The sequence below is a fragment of the Sphaeramia orbicularis genome, unplaced genomic scaffold (assembly GCF_902148855.1).
Source record: "Sphaeramia orbicularis unplaced genomic scaffold, fSphaOr1.1, whole genome shotgun sequence".
Classification (NCBI taxonomy): domain Eukaryota; kingdom Metazoa; phylum Chordata; class Actinopteri; order Kurtiformes; family Apogonidae; genus Sphaeramia; species Sphaeramia orbicularis.
Genome location: NW_021941486.1, coordinates 365,473 through 388,724, shown reverse-complemented (window position 1 = coordinate 388,724; position 23,252 = coordinate 365,473). Strand labels below are relative to the sequence as shown.

Genomic DNA, 23,252 nt, shown 5'->3' with positions numbered 1-23,252 from the left:
TCTCTTTCTGACACACCTGCACTCCCCCCCCCAACCCAATGCCAATGAGTGTTCTGGTCCACGTACACTCAGACACACCCCTTCAGAATTACAGGCCATACAGATGTACCAGGGATAAATACAAATAAACATTCTGTACACACATTCTGTGGCTAAGCTACAGAGTTAGGGTAAGGGTTAGGGTAAGGGTAACAGTTAATGGTAGGGATAGGGTAAGGGTTAGGTTAAGGGTTAGGGTAAGGGTAAGGGTTTTTTAAATATGAGAGGTTAGGGTACCTCTTATATTTAAATCACCCTTACCTTAACCCTAATAACTAGGGCTGGGCAAGTTAACGCGTTATTACTGTGTTAACGTGTTCCTTAAATAATGCCGACATTTTTTTTTAATCTCACGTTAATGCCGCTTTATTATTGTTCTGCCTTTCAAGCAAGTCTTAGTTGATTTATACATACGGACTCTTATTTTGAAACTCATGCTTTTATTTTGGCGGTCCACACTCCGGTGCTGTGTGTACGTGCAGCTGAGAGGAGAAAAGAGCGAACTTTACAAGTAATGCTGAATCAAACTGTGTGGAACTGCTGCAGTTCAACGCCTGTATGTGTCAATCATTCTGTTGTTTGCTAAATAATTTCACATGCAAACATACCGTTACAAACAAGTTTATGATGTTATTTTGGATGTGTTTTTTGCAATGTGTTATTAACATGTTTAAGCTAATTCATTTATGCTAGCAGTGGGAGATGGGTTGCTAATTTTTTGTGCAGGCTCAGGCTAAGTTTATGTAAATTCATTGGTTGTGTTTAGGTAGAAAATGCCAGCCTTTGAACTAACCTTTACTCATTTACGATGTGAATGTTGTATTAGCAGTCAATTTATCTCGATGCTAACTTGAATGGGAAAATCCATAGACATGCTAACAATTAGCATTTACAGCTTAATTTAAGAATTACAATGTCTTTTTATCCAGGAACAAAGGTTCACATCAGAGATATTTGATACTATTCCTTCTGACAACAACTGAACAGAAAATACTCACAAACATTTTTGGGGCCATACAAACAGAGTGAAAGAAACGTGTCTGTTAGTTCCTTCTTATGTCTGAACTGACTATGGGAACATCACAAGGACAAAACATACGTTAGTGACACTTATTCCCACCACTAGAGGGCCCCCTTTGTTTACTCTGAACAACTGAACATCACATATTATTGTTCTTATTAGTATTAGTACTGATTAGTGGGACTAAGACTCCTGTCAATCACTCACAAGTGTAAATACACTGGTGTGGACATAAACATGTGTAACAGTAGCGGTCTGTTCCATGGACATTTTCATTTAAATGTCTTCAGATGGTGGGGGGGGGAAGGACACAGGTGTTTGGAAGCACTGACATGTGCAACTATTTTTATCAGCGGAGTACTGCAGTCTGAAATATACTGAAAGGAAATACACACTGTTGATGCTGGCACCCCCCCCCCCCCCCCCAACAACTATGCGATTAATCACAATTAATCACTGAAATCCACGCGATTAATCACAAATAAAACATTTTAACGCTGCCCAGCACTACTAATAACCCTTACCTTAACAGTACAAATGCATGATGCATGTCACTAAACACTAAATTACAAACACTTAAATGTGTTTAATTCACTGAACGTTAAATCACACACAATTAAAGTAAAAGTATCAGTAGAATAGAGTCAGTATTTTCACTGTAGTCAGTCTAGTTTTAAACCTGAGATGAGTTAAACATTTTTGTGTCTAAAAACTATGGAAGTGTTTTCCACTGAAGTTTTGGATTTATGCTTTGGAAATGTTTTCACATATTAATTAATGAGATGATTAATGTAGGTATTAGGGTTAGGGTTAACCCTAACCCTAAAGGCCTGTGGGTTGGACTTCCATGATCTGAACCTCTTTTTTATTTCATCTGTAAAATGGATTAAATAGAGAATGAATGAATGAAACCACAAATGTTTGTACAGTTGAATTTTGTGTTTTCTTTCCTGACTTCAGCACAAATAAACCAGACTGACGTCATGTGCAGACTCTGAGTAGACCAGTGGACTCATGGTTTGGAGTAGACCAGCGGACTCGCGGTTCGGAGTAGACCAGTGGACTCATGGTTCAGAGTAGACCAGTGGACTCGTGGTTCAGAGTAGACCAGTGGACTCGCGGTTCAGAGTAGACCAGTGGACTCGTGGTTCAGAGTAGACCAGTGGACTCATGGTTTGGAGTAGACCAGTGGACTCATGGTTCAGAGCAGACCAGTGGACTCATGGTTCGGAGTAGACCAGTGGACTCGCGGTTCAGAGTAAACAAGTGGACTCATGGTTCAGAGTAGACCAGTGGACTCGTGGTTCAGAGTAGACCAGTGGAGTCGTGGTTCAGAGTAGACCAGGGGACTCATGGTTTGGAGTAGACCAGTGGACTCATGGTTCAGAGCAGACCAGTGGACTCATGGTTCGGAGTAGACCAGTGGACTCGCGGTTCGGAGTAGACCAGTGGACTCGTGGTTCGGAGTAGACCAGTGGACTCATGGTTTGGAGTAGACCAGTGGACTCGCGGTTCGGAGTAGACCAGTGGACTTGTGGTTCAGAGTAGACCAGTGGACTCGTGGTTCCTCAGTCAGAATTCTAGGTTCCTCTGCATATTGACCAAATAGAGGAGATGCAATGACTGCATAAACATGGAACCCTAACCCATGGAACCCTAACCCACAGAACCCTAACCCTAACCCATGGAACCCTAACCCATGGAACCCTAACCCTAACCCATGGAACCCTAACTCTAACCCATGGAACCCTAACCCACTGCCATGGAACCCTAACCCATGCAACCCTAACTCACAGAACCCAAACCCATGGAACCCTATCCCATGGAACCCTAACCCATTCATCCATTATCTTCTGCTTTGTCCGAGACCGGGTCACAGGGGGAACAGTCTAAGCAGGGATGCCCAGACTTCCCTCTCCTCAGACTCCTCCCTCTCCTCAGACTCCTCCTTCTGGTGGGACATGCCCAGAACACCTCCCCAGGGAGGAGTCCAGGAGGATCTGAACCAGATGTCTGATCCACCTCAGCTGGTTCCTCTGGACATGGAGGAGCAGCGGTTCTACTCTGAGCTCCTCCCACATGACTGAGCTCCTCCCCCTATACCTAAGGGTGGACCCACCCACCCTACAGAGGAAACTCATTAGGCCCTTTCCCACCAAACGGCACAGGAACTTTATTACCAGGAACTTTATTACCAGGAACTTTTTTCGGTAAAAAAGTTCCTGGTAACTGCGTTTCCGCCACACCCGAAAGTTCCGAGTAATTTATTCAAATCAGGTTGATGTATGAGGAGCAGTAACAGAACCTGTAGTCCAGTTCATGTCCATTCACAAACTGACCTCTACTTCAATAAAATGACCCAGAACTGTAAGTGGACGGGTTGGGTTTAACATTTGACTGGTTGTTGAATCACTGAATCCATCTGGAATACATTTGAAATGAAGTTAACCATCATTACAGATCCTTCATTTGTATTTAAAAATGGTAGAACATGTATTTTCAACTTCTCATTCCTTAAACTAAATCACATCTAACTTTCAGTGTGATGGATGGTTCTGTTTCATTTCTGTTGTTTTACAGATTTAGTCCAGGTTCAACCTTAAAGTCAGACACATTTACTCAAATACTGCATTTAATTCAACTGCAGATTACTGATAAAAGTACTTATACTCATATTTGGATGCCTGGTAAATGAACAGACAGTATTAGGTTCGATTTTTTTTAAATTAAAAATTGAAACAAACAAAGGTGCCTTGAGATTAAAAGGGAAATAAAAACGTGTGAAAGGTTCAGGCTTTTGGACCAGGGTCTGGTCCAGCTGGTCCAGGACAGCCGGTCTGGAACTCCATGGTCCTGGTCCCTTTTTCGCTTTCCTACAGGAAAAGTAATAAACATAATAAAATGAAAACAGAACACATGAGGACAGATTCCTACCAGTGTGATGTGACATGTGAGATGTGTGACCTGGGCTGTTAGGGTCAGGGGTCACATGTCTGACCTGGGCCGTTAGGGTCAGGGGTCACATGCCTGACCTGGGCCGTTAGGGTCAGGGGGTCACATGTCTGACCTGGGCCGTTAGGGTCAGGGGTCACATGCCTGACCTGGGCCGTTAGGGTCAGGGGTCACATGTCTGACCTGGGCCGTTGTAAACAGCAGTAGATGTTGGACCAGGACACAAACGAGCCACAGGTTCAGAAAAAGAGGAGAGTCCGTCCGCTCCAGTTCAGGTGGAAATCCCAAACATACAGAATAACCAGTGTTCAGCTCACAGCGACAACATGAATCCATCCAGTTCTGTGATTTAGGTTTAGTGTCAGACTGTTGACCAGTTAGCATTAGCATTAGCATGAGGTTAACTGGACTTCACCTTTGTCTAAACAGGGGATGCCTCTGACTTCTGTTACAGCATGGAACCAACTAAACAGTGAATATTTGTGTCCTATTCAGACCGTTGGTTTGTTCCACAGTCAGATCCACTGTGACCGTTGTGCTCCTTTAGTTTCTTTTAATCCTGCATACATTTCTTCTTCTTGTCTTGTATTTCTTTAGGCTTGTGTCTTATATTTGGCTCCGACAGCTTTTACTCGCTCGTTTCGTGTCGGCGATTCAAAGTCCATCTGAATTTCCTCGTCGTCCGTCCACTTGTTGTAGCTTCTCTTTTGGTCCATTTTCCGAATTATCAAAATCCAAAGCTTGTGGAAATTAAATGAGTTAAATATTAGCGGTGAACAGAATGTGTAAATGCTTCCAGTCTAGTCCACCAATCAGCCCTCTCCAGCACACAACTCCGCCCCTTAAAGTTCCTGGTAATCTGGACAGTACTACCTCTGTACCAGGAACTTCTTCGGGGTAAATTCGGGGCTGGGGGAGGGTCAGTTACCAGGGGAATTTAGATGGAAACGCACCAGGAACTTTGAAAGTTCAGGGTAATGCAGAAAGTTCCTGCAAAAGTTCCTGCGGTGGGAAAGGGCCTATTTAGACCACTTGTATCCTGGATCTGGTCCTTTGGGTCCTGACCCACAGCTCATGACCACAGGTGAGGGTCTGAATGTAGACTGAGGGTAAATCCAGAGCTTCTCCTTTGGGCTCAGCTCCTTCTGAACCACAGCAGACCCATACAAGCACTGCAGACGCTGCACCCACCCACCTGTCAATCTGAACCTCCACCCATCCACCTGTCAATCTGAACCTCCACCCATCCACCTGTCAGTCTGAACCTCCACCCACCCACCTGTCAATCTGAACCTCCACCCATCCACCTGTCAATCTGAACCTCCACCCATCCACCTGTCAATCTGAACCTCTACCCATCCACCTGTCAGTCTGAACCTCCATCCTTCCCTCACTGTGAACCAGACCCAGATACTGGACCTCCTCCATTGGGGTCAAAGACTCTCCACCGACCCGGAGAGGGCAGACCACCTTCATCTGGTCCAGAAACACGGGCTCAGATTGGAGGTGCTGATCCTCATCCCAGTCCAAACCGCTCCAGGGCACACTGAAGGTCCAGGTTCCATGAGGCCAACAGGACAACGTCATCTGCAAAAGCACAGATGAAATCCTGTGGTCCCCAAACCGGACCCCCTCCGGCCCCTGGCTGCACCTAGAAGTTCTGTCCATAAAAATTATGAACAGAAACCAGTGCCAAAGGGCAGCCCTACAGGAGTCCCACATGAACCTGGAACAGGTCTGACTTACTGCCAGCAATGTGAACCAGGCTACTGTGTCGGTCATACAAGGACCAGACTGCCCTGAGCAGAGGGCCCTGGACCCCATACTCCTGAAACACCCCCCAAAGGATACCATGACGGACATGGTCCAATGCTTTCTCCAAATCCACAAAACACATGTGGACCGGTTGGGTGAACTCCCATGAACCCTCGAGCACCCGATGGAGAGTGTGGACCTGGTCCAGTGTTCCATGACCGGGACGAAAACCACATTGTTCCTCCTGGATCCAAGGCTCGACTATTGGTCGGATCCTCCTCTCCAGTACCTGGAATAGACTTTCCCTGGGAGGCTGAGGAGTGGGATCCCCCTGTGGTTGGAGCACATCCTCCAGTCCCCCTTCTTAAAAGGGGGACCACCACCCCAGTCTGCCAATCCAGAGGTACTGTCCCTGAGTGCCACACCATGTTACAGAGACAAGTCAACCAAGACAGTCCTGCACATCCAGAGACTGAAGGGACTCAGGGTGAACCTCATCCATCCCCGGTGCTCTGCCACCGAGGAGCTGTCCAACCACCTGGGTGATGGACCAGTCCACCTCTGAGACCTGGACCAGTCCACCTCTGAGACCTCAGCCTCTGCTTCCTTCATGGAAGATGTGACAGTGGGATTGAGGAGATCCTTCAAGTATTCCTTCCACTGTCCGACCACACCCCCAGTCGAGGTCAGCTCCTCCCACTTCCACTGGAAACAGTGTTGGTGGTGCACTGCTTTCCCCTCCTGAGGCGCCGGATGGTTTGACAGAATTTCCTCGATAGTCCTCCTCAAACTCCACCCAGACCCCAGTTTTTGCCTCCACAACCGCTCGGGCTGCGGCGCGCCTGTCCTGCCGGTACCCATCAGCTGCCTCAGGAGTCCCACGAGCCAACAAGGCTCCATAAGACTCCTCCTTCAGCTTGACGGCATCCCTTACTTCCGAGGTCCACCACCGGGTTTTGGGGATTGCCGCCACGACAGGCACTGGAGACCCTGCGACCACAGCTCCAAGCAGCCGCTTCGATAATGGAGGTGGAGAACATGGTCCACTTGGACTCAGTCTGTGCGTTTCCATGACAACTTTTCTTCCTGGTTTAATCTTTTAACTTTGTATTTTCTATTAGAAAGGGCAAGAAAGGTGGTGGTACTGCCTCAGTCGCCTCTGATGCACTTTTGACTAAGCAAATTTCGTTTGATCAGTACCCCACCTTTGAGCACCATGCCTTTGTTTGTAATAACCCTGTAATTATCTGTGTCATTGTTTACAGACCACCAAAACAGTGCGCAGCTTTTATTGATGAGTTTTCAGAGTTCTTATCAATAATCCACATCTCTTACAATATGATTTTAATTTCCGGTGATTTTAGTTTGCACATTGACAATGAGTCCGATAAGTTTTCTAAAGATTTTATGAACTTACTGAACTCCATGGACTTTACCCAACACGTCATGCAGCCGACTCACAACAGGGGACCCACTCTGGACCTGGTCATTAGCCATGGCCTGTCCACCAGTGTGTCCTCTGGTGTGATTTGGCTGGATCTGACCACTACTGTGTGTTTTTTAGCATCACCAGTTTTAACATAAGGGAGACCTCGGTGAGGACTGTGAGGAGGCGCTGTCTGACTCCTGAAGTGGCTGCAAATTTATTGAAGTTTTACAGAAATACCCTCCAGTTCCTTTATCTGCATCCTGTGATTTTCATCATTCATTCATTCATTTTCTGAACCCGCTTTATCCTCACTAGGGTCATGGGGGTCGCTTGGAGCCTATCCCAGCTACATAGGGGCGAAGGCAGGGTACACCCTGGACAAGTCGCCAGTTCATCGCAGGGCTCCTGTGATTTTATTGTTGAAAATTTTAATAACAATAATAGACTCATCTGTATTGTACATGCCCATTCCACAACCACTGGCAGGAAAGTCATAGACTTCACATTCCTTTCCTTTCCTGAAGTCAAGCCTCAATTCTGTAGCTTCACTGGTTACAAAAAGGTGAAAATAAAGCCTGCACCACCATGGAGAAATGAGGAAACACGAATGTTGAAAAGAAAATGCAGGATGGCGGAAAGAAAATGGAGGAAGAACAAAATAACAATAAACCATCAGTTATTCTTGGAACAACTTCAGATTTACAACAAGGCAGTCAGACAGGCAAGAAACACAAGAAACACATACTTCGCCAATATAATTTCCTCACACAAAAATAGTCCCAAACTCCTTCTCTCCACAATTGATCGTTTAATTAATCCAGATGTCAACAGACACTCTGCCACAACTGACTCCTTGTGTGATAGCTTTGCAGACCACTTCAGGAGCAAAATTGATTTTATCAGATCTAGTATTTTACCTGTTCAAGGAACCATTTTTAATAAGACTGAGGTTCTACCTTTACCTGATGAAACACTGGACAGTTTTGCCCTGACTGATGCTCAGACACTTGGTAGTTTTCTCCCCAGTAAACCCAACCAACTGCCTTTTAGACCCAATTCCCACATCGCTTTTTCAGTTATTTTATGGATCCTTTGAAAGCGAGCTTTTAAACATTGTTATTTGCTCTCTTCAGACGGGCACCTTTCCCACTGCCTTTAAAACGGCGGTGGTGAGGCCCTGCTGAAGAAGAGCAACCTGGACCCTGACACTTTTAATAACTACAGACCCATGTCCAACTGACCTTTTTTAAGCAAAATTATAGAGAAAGTTGTTTTCAATCAATTGAATTACTTTTTAAATAAAATACCATTTTAGAAAATATCAGTCTGGTTTTAGGATTAATCACAGTACAGAGACAGCTCTCTTAAAGATAGTCAATGATCTCAGGTGCAACTTGGACTCACACAAGATCTCAGTCCTGGTTCTACTGGATCTGAGCTCTGCTTTAGATCCAGTAGATCACCCAATTCTTTTAAATAGACTGAGACCCCTGGTGGGCCTCTCTGGTACTGTTTTTAACTGGTTTCAATCCTGTCTCACAGACAGGAAATTTTTGGTAAGTATGGATACGTGCTCTTCAGCGATCCATGAAATTAGATGTGGTGTGCCCCAAGGATCAATCTTAGGCCCCATACTTTTTAACCTATATATGCTTCCACTTGGGGATATCATCAGGAGACATGGCATCAGCTTTCACAGCTATGCTGATGACACACAGCTGTATATTGCCATGTCTCCTGAAGACACTCGGCCAGTTGATGCCCTTTTTAACTGTATTTTAAATATTAAAACCTGGATGGCAGAAAACTTCTTACAGCTCAACCAGGGCAAAACTGAAGTTTTAGTTATCGGTCCTGAGGCTACGAGAGAGAAATACTTACCAAAACTACAAGCGTATTCTTTCAACCCATCTGTACAAGTGAAAAACCTGGGCGTTATCTTTGACTCTGAGCTCACTTTCATCCCACATATTAAATCTATTGTAAAAACAGGTTTTTATCATCTTCAGAACATAGCCAGAGTCCGTCCAGTTCTCTCTGGAGCCAACACGGAGATGCGGATGCATGCTTTTATTTCCAGTAGGATTGACTACTGTAATGCCCTGCTTTCTGGTCTTCCCAAAGATAGAATCTCACAACTCCAACTTCTTCAAAAGTCAGCCGCTCGAGTGCTGATGAAGACCAGAAGGTGGGCTCACATTACACCGGTTTTAAAATCACTGCATTGGCTGCCCGTGTGTTTCAGGATTGATTTTAAGGTCCTTTTAATAGTCTTTTAATAGTAGTGAGTTTTTCCTTGCCGAGAAGGAGGGTCTAAGGACGGGGGATGCCCTGGACATGACTCATTTTCTTTCTGTTTATTTGACTGTTGTTGTTACATCCAGCTGACTCTGTAAAGCCCTTTGAGATAACCTTGTTGTGATATTGGGCTATACAAATAAAATTGAATTGAATTGAATTTAAATGTCTTAATGGTCTTGCGCCTTCTTATCTCTTAGACTTGCTTTTACCTTATGAACCCTCGCGGACCCTGAGGTCCTCTGGCACTGGCCTTTGAACAGTTCCAAAAGCTAACACAAAAACTCATGGCCAGGCAGCTTTTCAGCATTCTGCTCCTGGCCTATGAAACAGCCTGAAGGGAACCTCAGGGCCGCAGGGAATGGAGACATTTTTAAAACCAGGTTCAAGACCCACTTTTTTAATTTGGCTTTTAACTAATGCCTCTGTTTTATCCACTCAAAGGTTTTATAGTTATATTTAATATGTAGTCTCACGACGGTGGAGTGAGTGAACAGAGTCGAAAACAGAATTATAAATTATATTATCTTCCTCTCCGTGTCAAACCAAATTCCTGAACAACCATGCTGATTGGTTGGTATCAGGTCAATGCAGGGACATCCTTTGCAAATGACATTTACGAAGACAGATGACCTTAAGGAATGAGCCTAATGGACTTAAAAAAGACTTCCTCAGCCATTGTCATCTGTTCTTCATCAGAGACATCTTCCCTGCCATAGTAAATTGAGGACTCATAAACTGAGTGTTTACACTTAGTCGACCATCTTCCTCTCAACATCTGTGTCCCATCTCTGTTGTCTACCCAGAGGTGGAGGTAAACCTAAGGACAAAGGACTGAATCATAAAATCACTATATGTGCCATGTTAATAATGTATTACATTATTTGTTAATGTTGATTAACTCAGCACGTTAACTCTTTCATGCTCATAATACTTAAGCCATTTGCCTGACCTGTGGTTTCACATATGTGTGTCCTGATCATGTTCACGGTGAATTATGTGAAAGTAAGAATACTACTGCTTATAGCATGTCTGAATAATCATACTATTACCTTACTTAGGCCGAGTGAGGTTACAGGTGATGTATAAAGTTTAAGTGCTCTTATTTAAGGATCTTATTTAAGGATGCAAAGTTTTCTTACAAGTCTGCACAACTGTCCTCTCCCCCTCTGTCTTCCCAAGAGGGAAGAGAAACATGATACTTTGAGATATGCAAACGACTCGTTAATATGCACAAATAGGTTGGATTAGCGCCAAAACAGACAAAGAAGGCAACGCCCCGAGGCATCGATGACTCATCAATATGCACGAGGGAGGCGTGATGAGTTGGTTTTCGGACAGAATATAAAAGTAAATGAAACCAACTTTTCACAGAGCTTTCTCCATCTTTATCTGCTCTCAACTACTCAAAGAGCTGTTCCACCTTCTGAGCTCTCCAAGAGTCTTTTCCATCTTCTGGGCTCTCAAAGAGCTTTTCCACCTTTGCTGTTCTCCACTTCTCCTGGTGAGCTTTCCAGAACCAGCCGCCAGAGCCAGCTGTGCACCTCCTCCAGCCAGCAGAACTTCAGACCTCCAGACCTTCAGGCCTCCAGCGCAAGCACGTCGCTTCACAGCCTGTTCCCGCTTCGAACTCCGTCAGAAGACTTCATCTATTCTCCGTCACGGCCTCTCCAGCCCTACAGCCTCACCGTTCGCGTGTCGCTCCAGCTGCTACATGCTCCTTCTCCAAAGTCACGTCCTGCATCCTTCAAGACAGATCTCTCCAACTTGTAAGAAAACTTGCTCCTGATTTATCTGAGTTGGTGTTATTCCAATTTAAGTAGGTTTACCTCAACGTAACCTCACTAACGTTATAATACCTTGAATATAGCCATCTGCCAACTTAATCTACGTATTCTCCTGTCCATAATCTCCTGGTCCCTATTATCTTGTTTGTCGCTTGTCTTTATGTTATTTGTGTGTCTTAGTTTAGTTAATAAATTATTTATATGTAGATAAATCCACTGCCTCAGTCAATTATTTGTGTACTGCCTTTTCACCTTTGGGTTCCCTGTCCTGTCAAAAGTTCCACCAACCTTTGCAAGATTTCCAAATTATTGTTTTGGGTTGATTTAAGTTTAAGCTTAGTTATAAATGTATAATTAAATTAATCAATAAATCAATTCCATTCTCCATTCTTAAATAATTTGGTATCCTATTCTTGCTACAAAAAAAAAAAAAAAAAAAAAAAAAAAAAAAAATATATATATATATATATATATATATATATATATATATTAAGATTCTTTTAACCAGTGCTTCTGTTTTATCATTTTAATGTTTAATATTTTTATTATTTTCATATATGTCTTAAATTTAGCTTCTTTAATCAATTTTTTTATATCTTTTGAATGTTTCTTATTCTCTGGTGTTTCATCAGAGGGAATCCTCCATGCCGGGGGGCGGCTGCGGACGCCGGGGGCTGTGGCGCCTTCTCTCACTGGGGTCCGCTCCTTTCTGGTGGGTGGGGCTCCCAGTTGGCCCTCTCCCACTGGTTGGGATGCGGCGCTGTGTTGCTGGTGCCTGGTCGCCGGGGTCGGCGGCTGCCCCCAGGTGCGGATGGCTCCCTGAGACAGCACCTCCTCTTTTACTTTTACATTTTTGTTCTGGTCTACCCATGCTCAGTCAGTCTTTTTAAGTATGTATGAGCTTGTGGGTTTGCATATATATGTGTGTGTGTGTGTGTGTGTGTGTGTGTGTGTGTGTGCGGGTGAGTGTGTGTGTGTGTGTGTGTGCGGGTGAGTGGGTGGGGGGCGGTACTGATTTTTAAACTGATATGTAAAGCACTTTGTGCTACAGTTTTAATGTATGAAAAGTGCTATATAAATAAAGATTATCATTATTATTATTATTATTATTATTATTAATCTGATTACAGGTTGGATCCTATTTCAGATGTCCATGTAAACACCTTATTCCAGATGAAAAAGAAAAGTTGGGATTAAATTTAAACCTGATTAAAGTCAGTGGTTTAATCCTCTTTTAACTGCGGTCTAAATTCTTCCTGGACATGTAAAGCCTTTATTCCGTTTGGACTTTATTCCTTCCATTCTGCACATGCTCAGTGTCTTGTCCTGTGGCAATGACGCACACATTCTGCGCTGGTGGAAGAATCTGCACTGCAGTCTAGTCTTCCCAAAGCGTTCCAGTGGGCTATTCTGATGGGATCTACCAGCCTGGAAAACCCTGAAGGAACAGTTCAACACTGGCTTTGGATTCATTCATTTGTCCTGAACTAATGAGTTCCACAAGTGGGACAAACAGTTTGAACTGCAGCCCTTCTGTTAGCTTAGCTTAGCCTAGCTTAGCATAATGGCTTCATTCCTCTGCTCAGACGTAGCCAGGCTTTTAGAGGTGATTTGTAGTATTTTAGGAGTGATTTTGGTCAATTCAGTTCTCCTAATCATTCCTTTAGTCCGCTGGGGTCAATATGATCACAAACTGAGGCTCAGATCATGGTCATGTGACTTACTGCAGGAAGAAAATCTGGGAAATAAAAACTAATGCAAAGCTAAAACGCTAAAGCAAAGCTAATTTCGCGCATGCATCCCTTCAACAAAGATTTTCCAACTTCCGTCAACACAACAGTCCACAGATTATCACTGACAAAAGACGACAAATCACCTTTAAAAAACTGGCTACGTGTGACCATGGAAATGCAGTGACTATGCTAAGCTAAGCTAATAGAAGGGCTAAGCTAAGCTAACAGAAGGGCTAAGCTAAGCTAACAGAAGGGCTGCGAGAACAAGGCAACATGAGCACTGCAGCACAAACCCTTCTGCTCACTGATCTACCTCATTAATACCTCATGTAAACCTTCATTCAGGTTTAACATTTCCATGGAAACAGAAGAGAAAATGCTTTAGTTCTGAATTAATTTCTTCTGGAAAAATAAATCAGATTTAAAAAAACATCATGTAACCGTATCCATTGTCCCCAACATCCTCCAGGTTCTGGGAGAAGCTCTCCTGGAGGTGGGAGTTGAAGACCACGCTGACATCGGGCTCTGCCAGACGTCCAGCAGACCCTCACAACTCATCTGGGCATGCCCAGTCTGTCCGGCTTCCTCATTCACCAGCGGATCCAACTCACCACCAGGTGGAGATCGGTTGACAGCTCCGCCCCTCTGTTTACCTGAGCGTCCAAAACACGAGGTCTGATGACACAACAACCAAGTGGATCATGGTGGGTTATTATGGTCTGTACGTGGTGTTAGCATAGACGACTGGACGTTCAGAGTGTTTTTAATTAGACTGACATTTATTTACATGAACACATGGACAGATAATACAGGTGTCCATATTTGGACACTTTATTGAATGAACACATGGACAGATAATACAGGATGACAGAACTGGTGTCCATATTTGGACACTTTGGATCCAGATGTTTACATACATAGTCATTTCACATTTACAGAGTACATGCACTGAAACAGAATCTGAACAGGTTCTTTGGTGTGAATGAAAAGTACCAGACAGGACTGAGTGGAACCAGAACCAGAACCAGGACCAGAACCAGGACCAGAACCAGGACCAGGATCACATCCACCTTTGAACCAGGACGTGTGTGTGTGTGACAGACTATTTACAAGGACATGGACTTTCACTGCAGCGTCCAATCAAATATGATCATGTGACATCATTGGTGAATGCAGGTCACATGATCTGAGCACTGGAGAAGAACCAGTCCAAACACAAACTGGACAAACAGAACCAAACAGAACCAGTCCAATCAAACACACACTGGACAAACAGATATTTAATACAAAAAACAGATTAACTTTTAGAGGTATAGAGGCTCTGCAGGTGACATCAGCTCTAGCTGAAGTCACTGTGGCTCCGCCCACTGAGTGTCAGACAGAGGCAGATGAGCAGCGGCTTTGTCTTGAATCCTGCGAAAACTTTAGAACAATCTAAAAATGGGGGAGCTGTTGTGTCATTGATCGCACAAACAGGTTTAAAAGCACTAGGAGCTCTCGTTTTAGCGTCGACCTAAAGCCACAGACAGAAGAAGCAGATGGATCGCTGACATTCACAGAAAGAACTGGAATCCAGACAACCAAACCTGGATCTGTGGTTGCCATTTTGTGTCAGATAACGTTAATTTATGCTGTATTCTTGCGTAAAATCATACCTTAAATTACATATGGTTTTGGCTAACGTTCCTTCTTAGTAAAGCTCTTAATGTTAGCATCTGTCATTTAGTTCTACATTTCAGAACTGAATCGTTTGTGTCTTCAGTTGTGTGATACTGAACCTTGTGTTCTACATGATTTGTAAACTAGCTTAAACTGAGGCTAACCTAGTTTTCCAGATCAGGGGCTACTGTAGCACACAGCTGTTGGATCTGTGTTGGATCCAGTATTTGATGTGAACTCTCCTTAAATCTCCACAGTACCAGTAGATCATCCACTCACTTGGGTCAGTACTAAGGGTTCAACTCCAGTAAATCAGTAGTGAACTGTGAGCACTACTGCTGGGCCTTTACCGCCCAAATCACCGCCAACAAAATGCGTCTGCACTGACACAAAACCTCCAAAACAATAGTATGTTGAATGAAAGCACTCACCAGCTGGAATCCTCTAATGAACCAGGACCAGGATGGACACAACTCTGGGTCTGTTGGATGCTTTCAGCCTTTGAAATCAGGTTCATATAAATGTATGTATAAATGTAGCTTGGATGGATCCATGTCCAGTCCAGTTGTCTTTAATTTCATCTTCTATTCCACATTTTTCCTCCTCTGGCTGGAGTTACTGCTATACTCCACCATGTTGAGCCGGTTTGTTTTTGCCACTCAGTCTGACTGAGAGGGGCGTGGCCTGGGGGGAAGTGACGGATGTGCATTCCCTCTATGAGAGGTACCCTGACCTTAACTAGCCCTAACCCTGATCTTAACTAGCCCTAACCCTGATCCTAACTAGTCCTAACCCTGATCCTAACTAGCCCTAACCCTGATCCTAACTAGTCCTAACCCTGATCCTAACTAGCCCTAACCCTGATCCTAACTAGCCCAAACCCTGATCCTAACTAGTCCTAACCCTGATCCTAACTAGTCCTAACCCTGATCCTAACTAGCCCTAACCCTGATCCTAACTAGTCCTAACCCTAACTCTCTGCAGTGGCTTTATCGCAGGTGTTTTTTCTGAATATCTCATTTCATTTCAAATCTCTCTTTTTCAAACTGACAGTATTATTTTTTTTTTCATTCCCACGTGGAACTTCTTTTTCTAATCCCAGACTCTTCATGGTTTGTTTTTAAAGGCATTTTCATCTCATACATGTCTAAGCTTTTCAAAAATATCAACAGCACAGTGGCAAAGAGGAAATGAGAAAAAGAGGTTTTTTTTACATTTGTTTGATGGACACAGCTCCTCTACAGACTGGAGTTCTACTCATGCAAGCACTTCTGCAGTCAGGTGCAGATGATGGGTGGGCCCAAACAGATGATGGGTGGGCCCGAGCACATGATGGGTGGGCCCGAGCACATGATGGGTGGGCCCAAGCACATGATGGGTGGGCCCGAGCAGATGATGGGTGGGCCCGAGCACATGATGGGTGGGCCCGAGCAGATGATGGGTGGGCCCGAGCACATGATGGGTGGGCCCGATCACATGATGGGTGGGCCCGAGCGGATGATGGGTGGGCCCGAGCAGATGATGGGTGGGCCCAAGCAGATGATAGGTGGGCCCAAGCTCAAACTAATGATGACTCCATTTAATGTGAGCTGTTGAAGAATTCCACCTAAAAGCAGCTCCAACATTAGTCCTGGACTGGATCAGATCAAACTGAGGACACAAACGTAAAGGCGGCCAGACACTGTGCGATTATTTCAATCATTGCACGCAGCTCCATCTCAAACTGTGCGAATCAATGGTAAAGTCAGGCTCACGATTCATGTTCTCACACTGTAGGACCAATGCTGGTATGTGACCTGACTGCTCACACTGTAGGACCATACACCAGAGGACAAACCACACTGTAGGACCATACACCAGAGGACAAACCACACTGTAGGACCATACACCAGAGGACAAACCACACTGTAGGACCATACACCAGAGGATGCACCACACTGTAGGACCATACACCAGAGGACAAACCACACTGTAGGACCATACACCAGAGGATGCACCACACTGTAGGACCATACACCAGAGGACGCACCACACGTTCCAGTGTTGTATCCGGAAATACAATGTTAAAATACCAAGGAATCTGAAAGTACATAGACGATTGTGTATTGGTGTGAGTCACCAAATGGTAGTGCTAAACACAAACCAACGAGCTGCTTTGGTAATATGTGCCATTATCTGTGAGGAATGAAAACAGAAGAAAAGACGAGCACGTGTTTGGTGCAGGAGTTGTTTGTCCAGACGTGGACAGTATGGGCTGTCAGTCCTACAGCAAAGGGAACTAGAGGGAAGATGAAAAAGAAACTGCACTAGGACAATAGACAGCTACTGTTAGCTTAGCATTAGCTTACAGTAGCTATTATTGTATTGGCGCATGCACAGTGTGAGAATCTGAGGCCCATGGACTCGTGGCAGTGCTTTGACAGTGCCATACCCTCAGGAGGAGCCAGCAGGATCTCAAACAGCTGCGTTTAACTTGTGAACACATGATTGCTGGTGGTGAGGTGGTGGTGAGGTGTTCATGTCTTCTCCTTAGCCCATGTCCACTGCACCAAGAACCACACACCATTAGAGGAACATCTGGACCCATCCACAAAGAGAAGCACCAGTGAATGGTCTAAAATCACACAGTGTCTGGACGCCTTAGCAGGACAGAACACAACGCTAACACTTTGGACTCACTTTATATTTGAGTTCACATGTTGGAATTTACAGCTGGTTTCCCTCAAACATGTTTCTATTTTAAGGGCCTGATTTACTAAAGGTTTGCATTTGTAAAAACATGCACAAACTTGACTGCTGATGCAAAAACATGTTGAAGTTGATCTACTAACAGGACACACCCAGGGCTGCGTCACTCAAACGGTCAGAATAACTGGTACAACCCATTTAGTGTGGAGGAGCAGATCAAATATGTATTTAGTGGAATGTGTTCGACCAAACCTGAACCTGGTTCCAGTGGCTGGTTCTGCGTCTGTACTGATCTGGTCTGAACTGGAACGGCTCCACCCTAAACTGGAACAGCTCTACCCTAAACTGGCTGAGGAGGCAGGGCTTAGGCCCAACCAAAGGCAACGCCCACAACCGATCTGTTCTGATCACATCAACATTAATGGAATGACCCAAGAACTAATAATACAGACAGATGTCCTACCCACAATGCACCTGGACAACTTGTACATGTTCTAGGGGCTGACCGGGGTCCAGTCCTCAGTCCCAGTCCCCAGTCCCCAGTCCTCAGTCCTCAGTCCCAGTCTTCAGTCTTCAGTCCCGGTCCCCAATCCTCAGTCTGAGTCCTCAGTCCCAGTCCTCAATCCCAGTCCTCAGTCTGAGTCCTCAGTCCCAGTCCTCAGTCCCAGTCCCTAGTCTGAGTCCTCAGTCCCAGTCCTCAGTCTGAGTCCTCAGTCCCAGTCCTCAGTCCCAGTCCCTAGTCTGAGTCCTCAGTCCCAGTCCTCAGTCCCAGTCCTCAGTCTGAGTCCTCAGTCCCAGTCCTCAGTCCCAGTCCCTAGTCTGAGTCCTCAGTCCCAGTCCTCAGTCCCAGTCCTCAGTCCCAGTCCTCAATCCCAGTCCTCAGTCCCAGTCCTCAGTCCCAGTCCCAGTCCTCAGTCCCAGTCCCAGTCCCAGTCCTCAGTCCCAGTCCTCAGTCCCGGTCCCCAGTCCTCAGTCCCAGTCCTCAGTCCCAGTCCTCAGTCTGAGTCCTCAGTCCCAGTCCTCAATCCCAGTCCTCAGTCCCAGTCCTCAGTCCCAGTCCCAGTCCTCAGTCCCAGTCCCAGTCCCAGTCCTCAGTCCCAGTCTTCAGTCCCGGTCCCCAATCCTCAGTCTGAGTCCTCAGTCCCAGTCCTCAGTCTGAGTCCTCAGTCCCAGTCCTCAGTCCCAGTCCCTTCTTGACTAAACTCCTCCTTCAGTTCATGTCCATCTGGTTCGTTCCAGTCTCTGTTCCATTAGTGCTGGTGGATCCCACAGTAGTTTATCCAGCCCACTGTCTCCGTGACAATAACCAGTAACACACACACAAACTTATTTAAATATGGCGGTCTCCAGGACTTTGACCTGTTGTCATTTCAAATCCAATCCAGTTTTGTTTCTATAGCGCCAAAGCACAACAAAAGTTATCTCATGACACTTTACTCTTAGAGTCAGTTCGAACCAAACTGACGTCATTTTATGCTGGAAATCTGAGTTGATCAGCTGTGACAAACAAATCAGTAGCACGCACATTTTTAGCACAAGCAAGCTAATGTACACCCGTTATTTGCGATCCTAGTAAATCAGGCCCTAATGCCACATTTCCACTACGTGGAACCGGCTCAACTCGGCTAGACTCCACTCTGGTACCAGGTCCTATTCCAGACCCTTTCCCCTCTGGTACCAGGTCCTATTCCAGACCCTTTCCATTCCAGATCCTCCCTCTTTCCAGTCCCTGGTCGTCATAGCGATGCGGTGCGTTCCTTCTGTGTGCTCTGCTCACAGTTGCTGATAAACTCACTGGTTGCCTGTTGTCTGGTCAAACTCCTGCTGAATGTTTGCGTCTGAACCTCCTGGACAAACCATGGTGTAGTTTTACAGACTGTCATCATGTGGATTCACCTACTGACAGATTTACTGGAAAAGGGCGGGGCACACACACCACTCTGACCAATCAGAGGTCTGCAGTGTTTACACAGTGTCACCTTTAGGATCTGGTCCCCAGTCCTGGAACCTCAGCAGAGGAGGTACCAAAAAACTAGTACCAGGTACCAGATTCCTAAAAACTAGTACCAGGTACCAGATTCCACAAAACTAGGACCAGGTACCAGATTCCAAAAAAACTAGGACCAGGTACCAGATTCCAAAAAAACTAGGACCAGGTACCAGATTCCAAAAAAACTAGGACCAGGTACCAGATTCCAAAAAAACTAGACCAGGTACCAGATTCCAAAAAAACTAGGACCAGGTACCAGATTCCAGGACCTTTTTGGTAATGGAAACACAAAAAGGCCGAGTTGGGTTGAGTCGGTACCACTCAGTGGAATCGGGGCCTGTGTGTTTTAAAGTGCCTGAAACCAAAATGAGACACAGACGGCAGAATGTGAACCTTCCAGCTCCTCTTGGTCTCAGCTCACCTGCACAGTTCGTCCTGTTAGTTTTTTTAACTATAAACTATGAATTTAATTGATGCGTATTTCCTATGTACAAATGTAATGTATGAGAAGGCTAAATGTGTTACAGCTCCACCATACGTTCAGAGACAGTAACTCTTTCTTATCTAAGTGTGTGTGGGGGGGTTAATATCAAATTCCACATTAGCCCTGATTTTCTAATGCAACAAGATATTCTAAGCATTCCTTTGTAAATTTTGAAATTTTCAGCCAAACCCCCCCCCCCCCACACACACACCCTGAAAATTACTTTTTTAACTCTGAAAATTGCAACTTTCACAGCTTCTCCACTGTTTTGTCCAGTTCAGTGTCTAAATCTGTTCATGATGGGAGTTAATGATGTCAGTGCCAGATTGTAACATAAGTGTACTTCATACTATGAACAGTCTAATGTCAAGGTCATGTTGGAGGTTAAAGGTCATGTTGGAGGTTAAAGGTCATCAAAATGCCTAGTTTTAAAAAACAAAATTCATACCATTCCAACATTTTATTAAATGTGTCCTCAGTTCTGTTCCCTCTGGTTTCCTGGTGGGATCCCCCAAAGCCTTTGGCCTTTACAGACACAGTACAGACTACAGATTACAACATGTACATTCTATTTGAATTTGCCCCCATTAGTGGGGAGGGAAACACTAGCACACATTTACAAACACTAGCACACATTTAGACTGGAATCACTAACACTTCATTCATTCATTCATTCCTTTTCTGAACCCACTTTATCCTCACTAGGGTCACAGGGGCGGAGCCTATCCCAGCTACTTATGGGTGAGGGCGGGGTTCACCCTGGACATGTGACCAGTTCATCACAGACTGAACATATACAGACAAACACACTGTCACATTCACACCTATGGGGGATTTAGATGAACCCAGTAACCTATCAGAGCATGTGTTTGGATGGTGGGAGGAGCCAGAGGACCTGGAGAGAACCCACACAGACACAGGACAACATGCAAACTCCACAAAGAAAGGCTCCACCCCCATGGCCTAAAGGCTCCACCCCCATGGCCTACAGGCCCCACCCCCATGTCCTGGTGTTGAACTGAACCCAGGTCCTTGTGTCTGTGGCTCCAGGTCTCTCCTCTGCCCTCACAGGACAGGTTCATGTAACTGTCAGTTGTGTCAAACTGCCGTCTGTTCTGTTTTCATGTCTGTGCAGAATACAGAGGAAACAGTTGTGTTGAATGGGTCTGACTGAATGTCAGTTGTTTGTGGTCAGTAGATGTGTTCTGAAGAGAGAACCTGAGCCCAACATTTGGAAGAACCCACATGAACAGCTGAGTTCCATCAAATATACATTTGGACCATTTGGGTGACCTTTGACCTCTAACTGGACCCTTGACCTCTAACTGGACCTTTGACCTCTAACTGGACCCTTGACCTCTAACTGGACCCTTGACCTCTAACTGGACCTTTGACCTCTAATTGGACCTTTGACCTCTAACTGGACCTTTGACCTCTAACTGGACCCTTGACCTCTAACTGGACCTTTGACCTCTAACTGGACCTTTGACCTCTAACTGGACCTTGACTCTACACCTTTTGTCGTGCAAAGCACTCTGAAGACATGACATGACTCACCAAAAATGATTTAAGGGCCCAACATGACCCTATTGTTACATTGTACTTTATCAAAAGTGCAGAAGGTTTGAAAGTTGACAAAAAAAACCATGTTTTCAGGGTTGAAAAAGTAATTTTCGGGGTAGGGGGGGTTTTTTGGATGAAAATTTTAAAAAAAATTACACAGGAGTGCTTACAACATCTTGTTGCATCAGAAAATCAGGGCTAAAGTTGAATCTGAAAATTTTCCTGAAATAAGCCCCCCCCCAATCTAAGAGTCAGACAGGATGGACAAACAGAACCCTTCTGTAATACTTAATAGAAGTGAACTCAAGGCACTGCCGTTCCAAACACGTCTTTTTTCCATTTGACTGAAGTCGTACGTTTGTGCTGAGGTTGGGCCTGTTGTGTCCGAGCAGCGTCGTCTGTTGGAAATGCTTGCAGATCTAAAACTCCAGTCGTCCTTCTTTTATAGATACAGATAACCGATCCAATACACCAGATTGAAAAGGCCAAAAGCAGTGGGAAAAAATATTCGCGAGTAAGAATCGATCTTGGAAACGCGTACGTGCATCCTGTTTTCACGCCAGGCGCCCGAGCGGCAGTCGTCGAAGCAGCAGAAGAAGCTGGCGCAGTCTTTTCCGTCCAGACACTCGTAGGCGTAGTCGTCCTCCTCGTGGTAGGGCACGATGTTGTTGACCTGCAGCAGCGACGTCCCAGGACGGATGTTGACCATGCTGGACGCCCTCTGCTGAGGATGCAAACACAGGCGTTAAACCCCAACCCTCACCCTAACCCTCACCCCCTAACCCCCTAACCCCAACCTGAACCCTAACCCCCTAACCCCAACCTGAACCCTCTGCTGCAGACGTAAACACAGGCCTTTAACTACAACCCCCACCACTAGGGCAGGGGTGTCAAACTCGTTTTCTTGCAGGGGCCATATACAGCCTGATATGATCTAAAGTAGGCCGGACCAATAAAATAAGATAAAAAATAGGATAAGAACTTTTGAGTGAAAAAAAGTCAAATTCTGTAATGAAAATGTTTACATCTATGAATTGTATTCGAACATAATATGAACAAATATGAACAACCTGAAAATTCTTAACAAAAATAAGTGCAATGTTAACAATATTCCACCTCAGTTTATCATTTCTACATGTGAATCACAACCTTACAGATCACAGTGGATCTACAAATACACCACACATTAAATAACTGACAGAATATTATTAAAATTCCACAGACTTTCACTGAAGACAGGTCTGTCAAACTCATGTTAGTTTAGTTCCACATTCAGCTAAATTTGATCTGCAGTGGACCGAACCAGTAAAACAATAACAGAATTATATACACACACACACACACACACACACACACACACACACACACACACACAATGTCAACTCCAAACTTTTCTCTGTTTTTGAGCAAAAAAAGCAAATGTACATTATGTAAATGTTTCCATCTACAAACTGTCCTTTCAAAAGATGTGAATAACATGAACAAACTGAACACATCAGTGTAATTTGAACAGTATTTCAGTGTAATTTGAACAGTATTCTGCCTCAGTTTATCATTTCCACATGTCCATTAGAACTGACAGATCACAGTGGATCTACAAACACACAAAACATTTAATAACAGACAGAATATTGTTAACATTGTACTGACGTCTCTTCAGACATGTCAGGGTGTTCATATTTGTTCAGATTATTCACATTTTTTGTGAAATTATACTCAGTTTTAGTGTAAATGCATGAAAATATTTCCATTTCCAAACAGAACCATTGTCAGTTGTCATTCTTTCTGTTCTTCTGACAGTATTTTTCTGGTCCTGTCCACTGCAGACTGAACCGGTCTGAATGTGGAACTGAA

At 44.7% G+C, this 23,252-nt stretch overlaps 1 protein-coding gene across 1 annotated transcript in view; it reads right to left on the bottom strand.

The window, feature by feature from the left end:
* Positions 1–21,779: 21,779 nt before the first annotated feature.
* gabrg1 (gamma-aminobutyric acid type A receptor subunit gamma1) overlaps positions 21,780–23,252 on the bottom strand; it is a 30,481-nt gene continuing 29,008 nt past the window's right edge. The window contains exon 9 of the mRNA XM_030129627.1: positions 21,780–22,122. Coding sequence (XP_029985487.1) covers positions 21,841–22,122 — 282 coding nt within the window. The 3' untranslated portion in view covers positions 21,780–21,840. The remainder of the gene's footprint in view (positions 22,123–23,252) is intronic.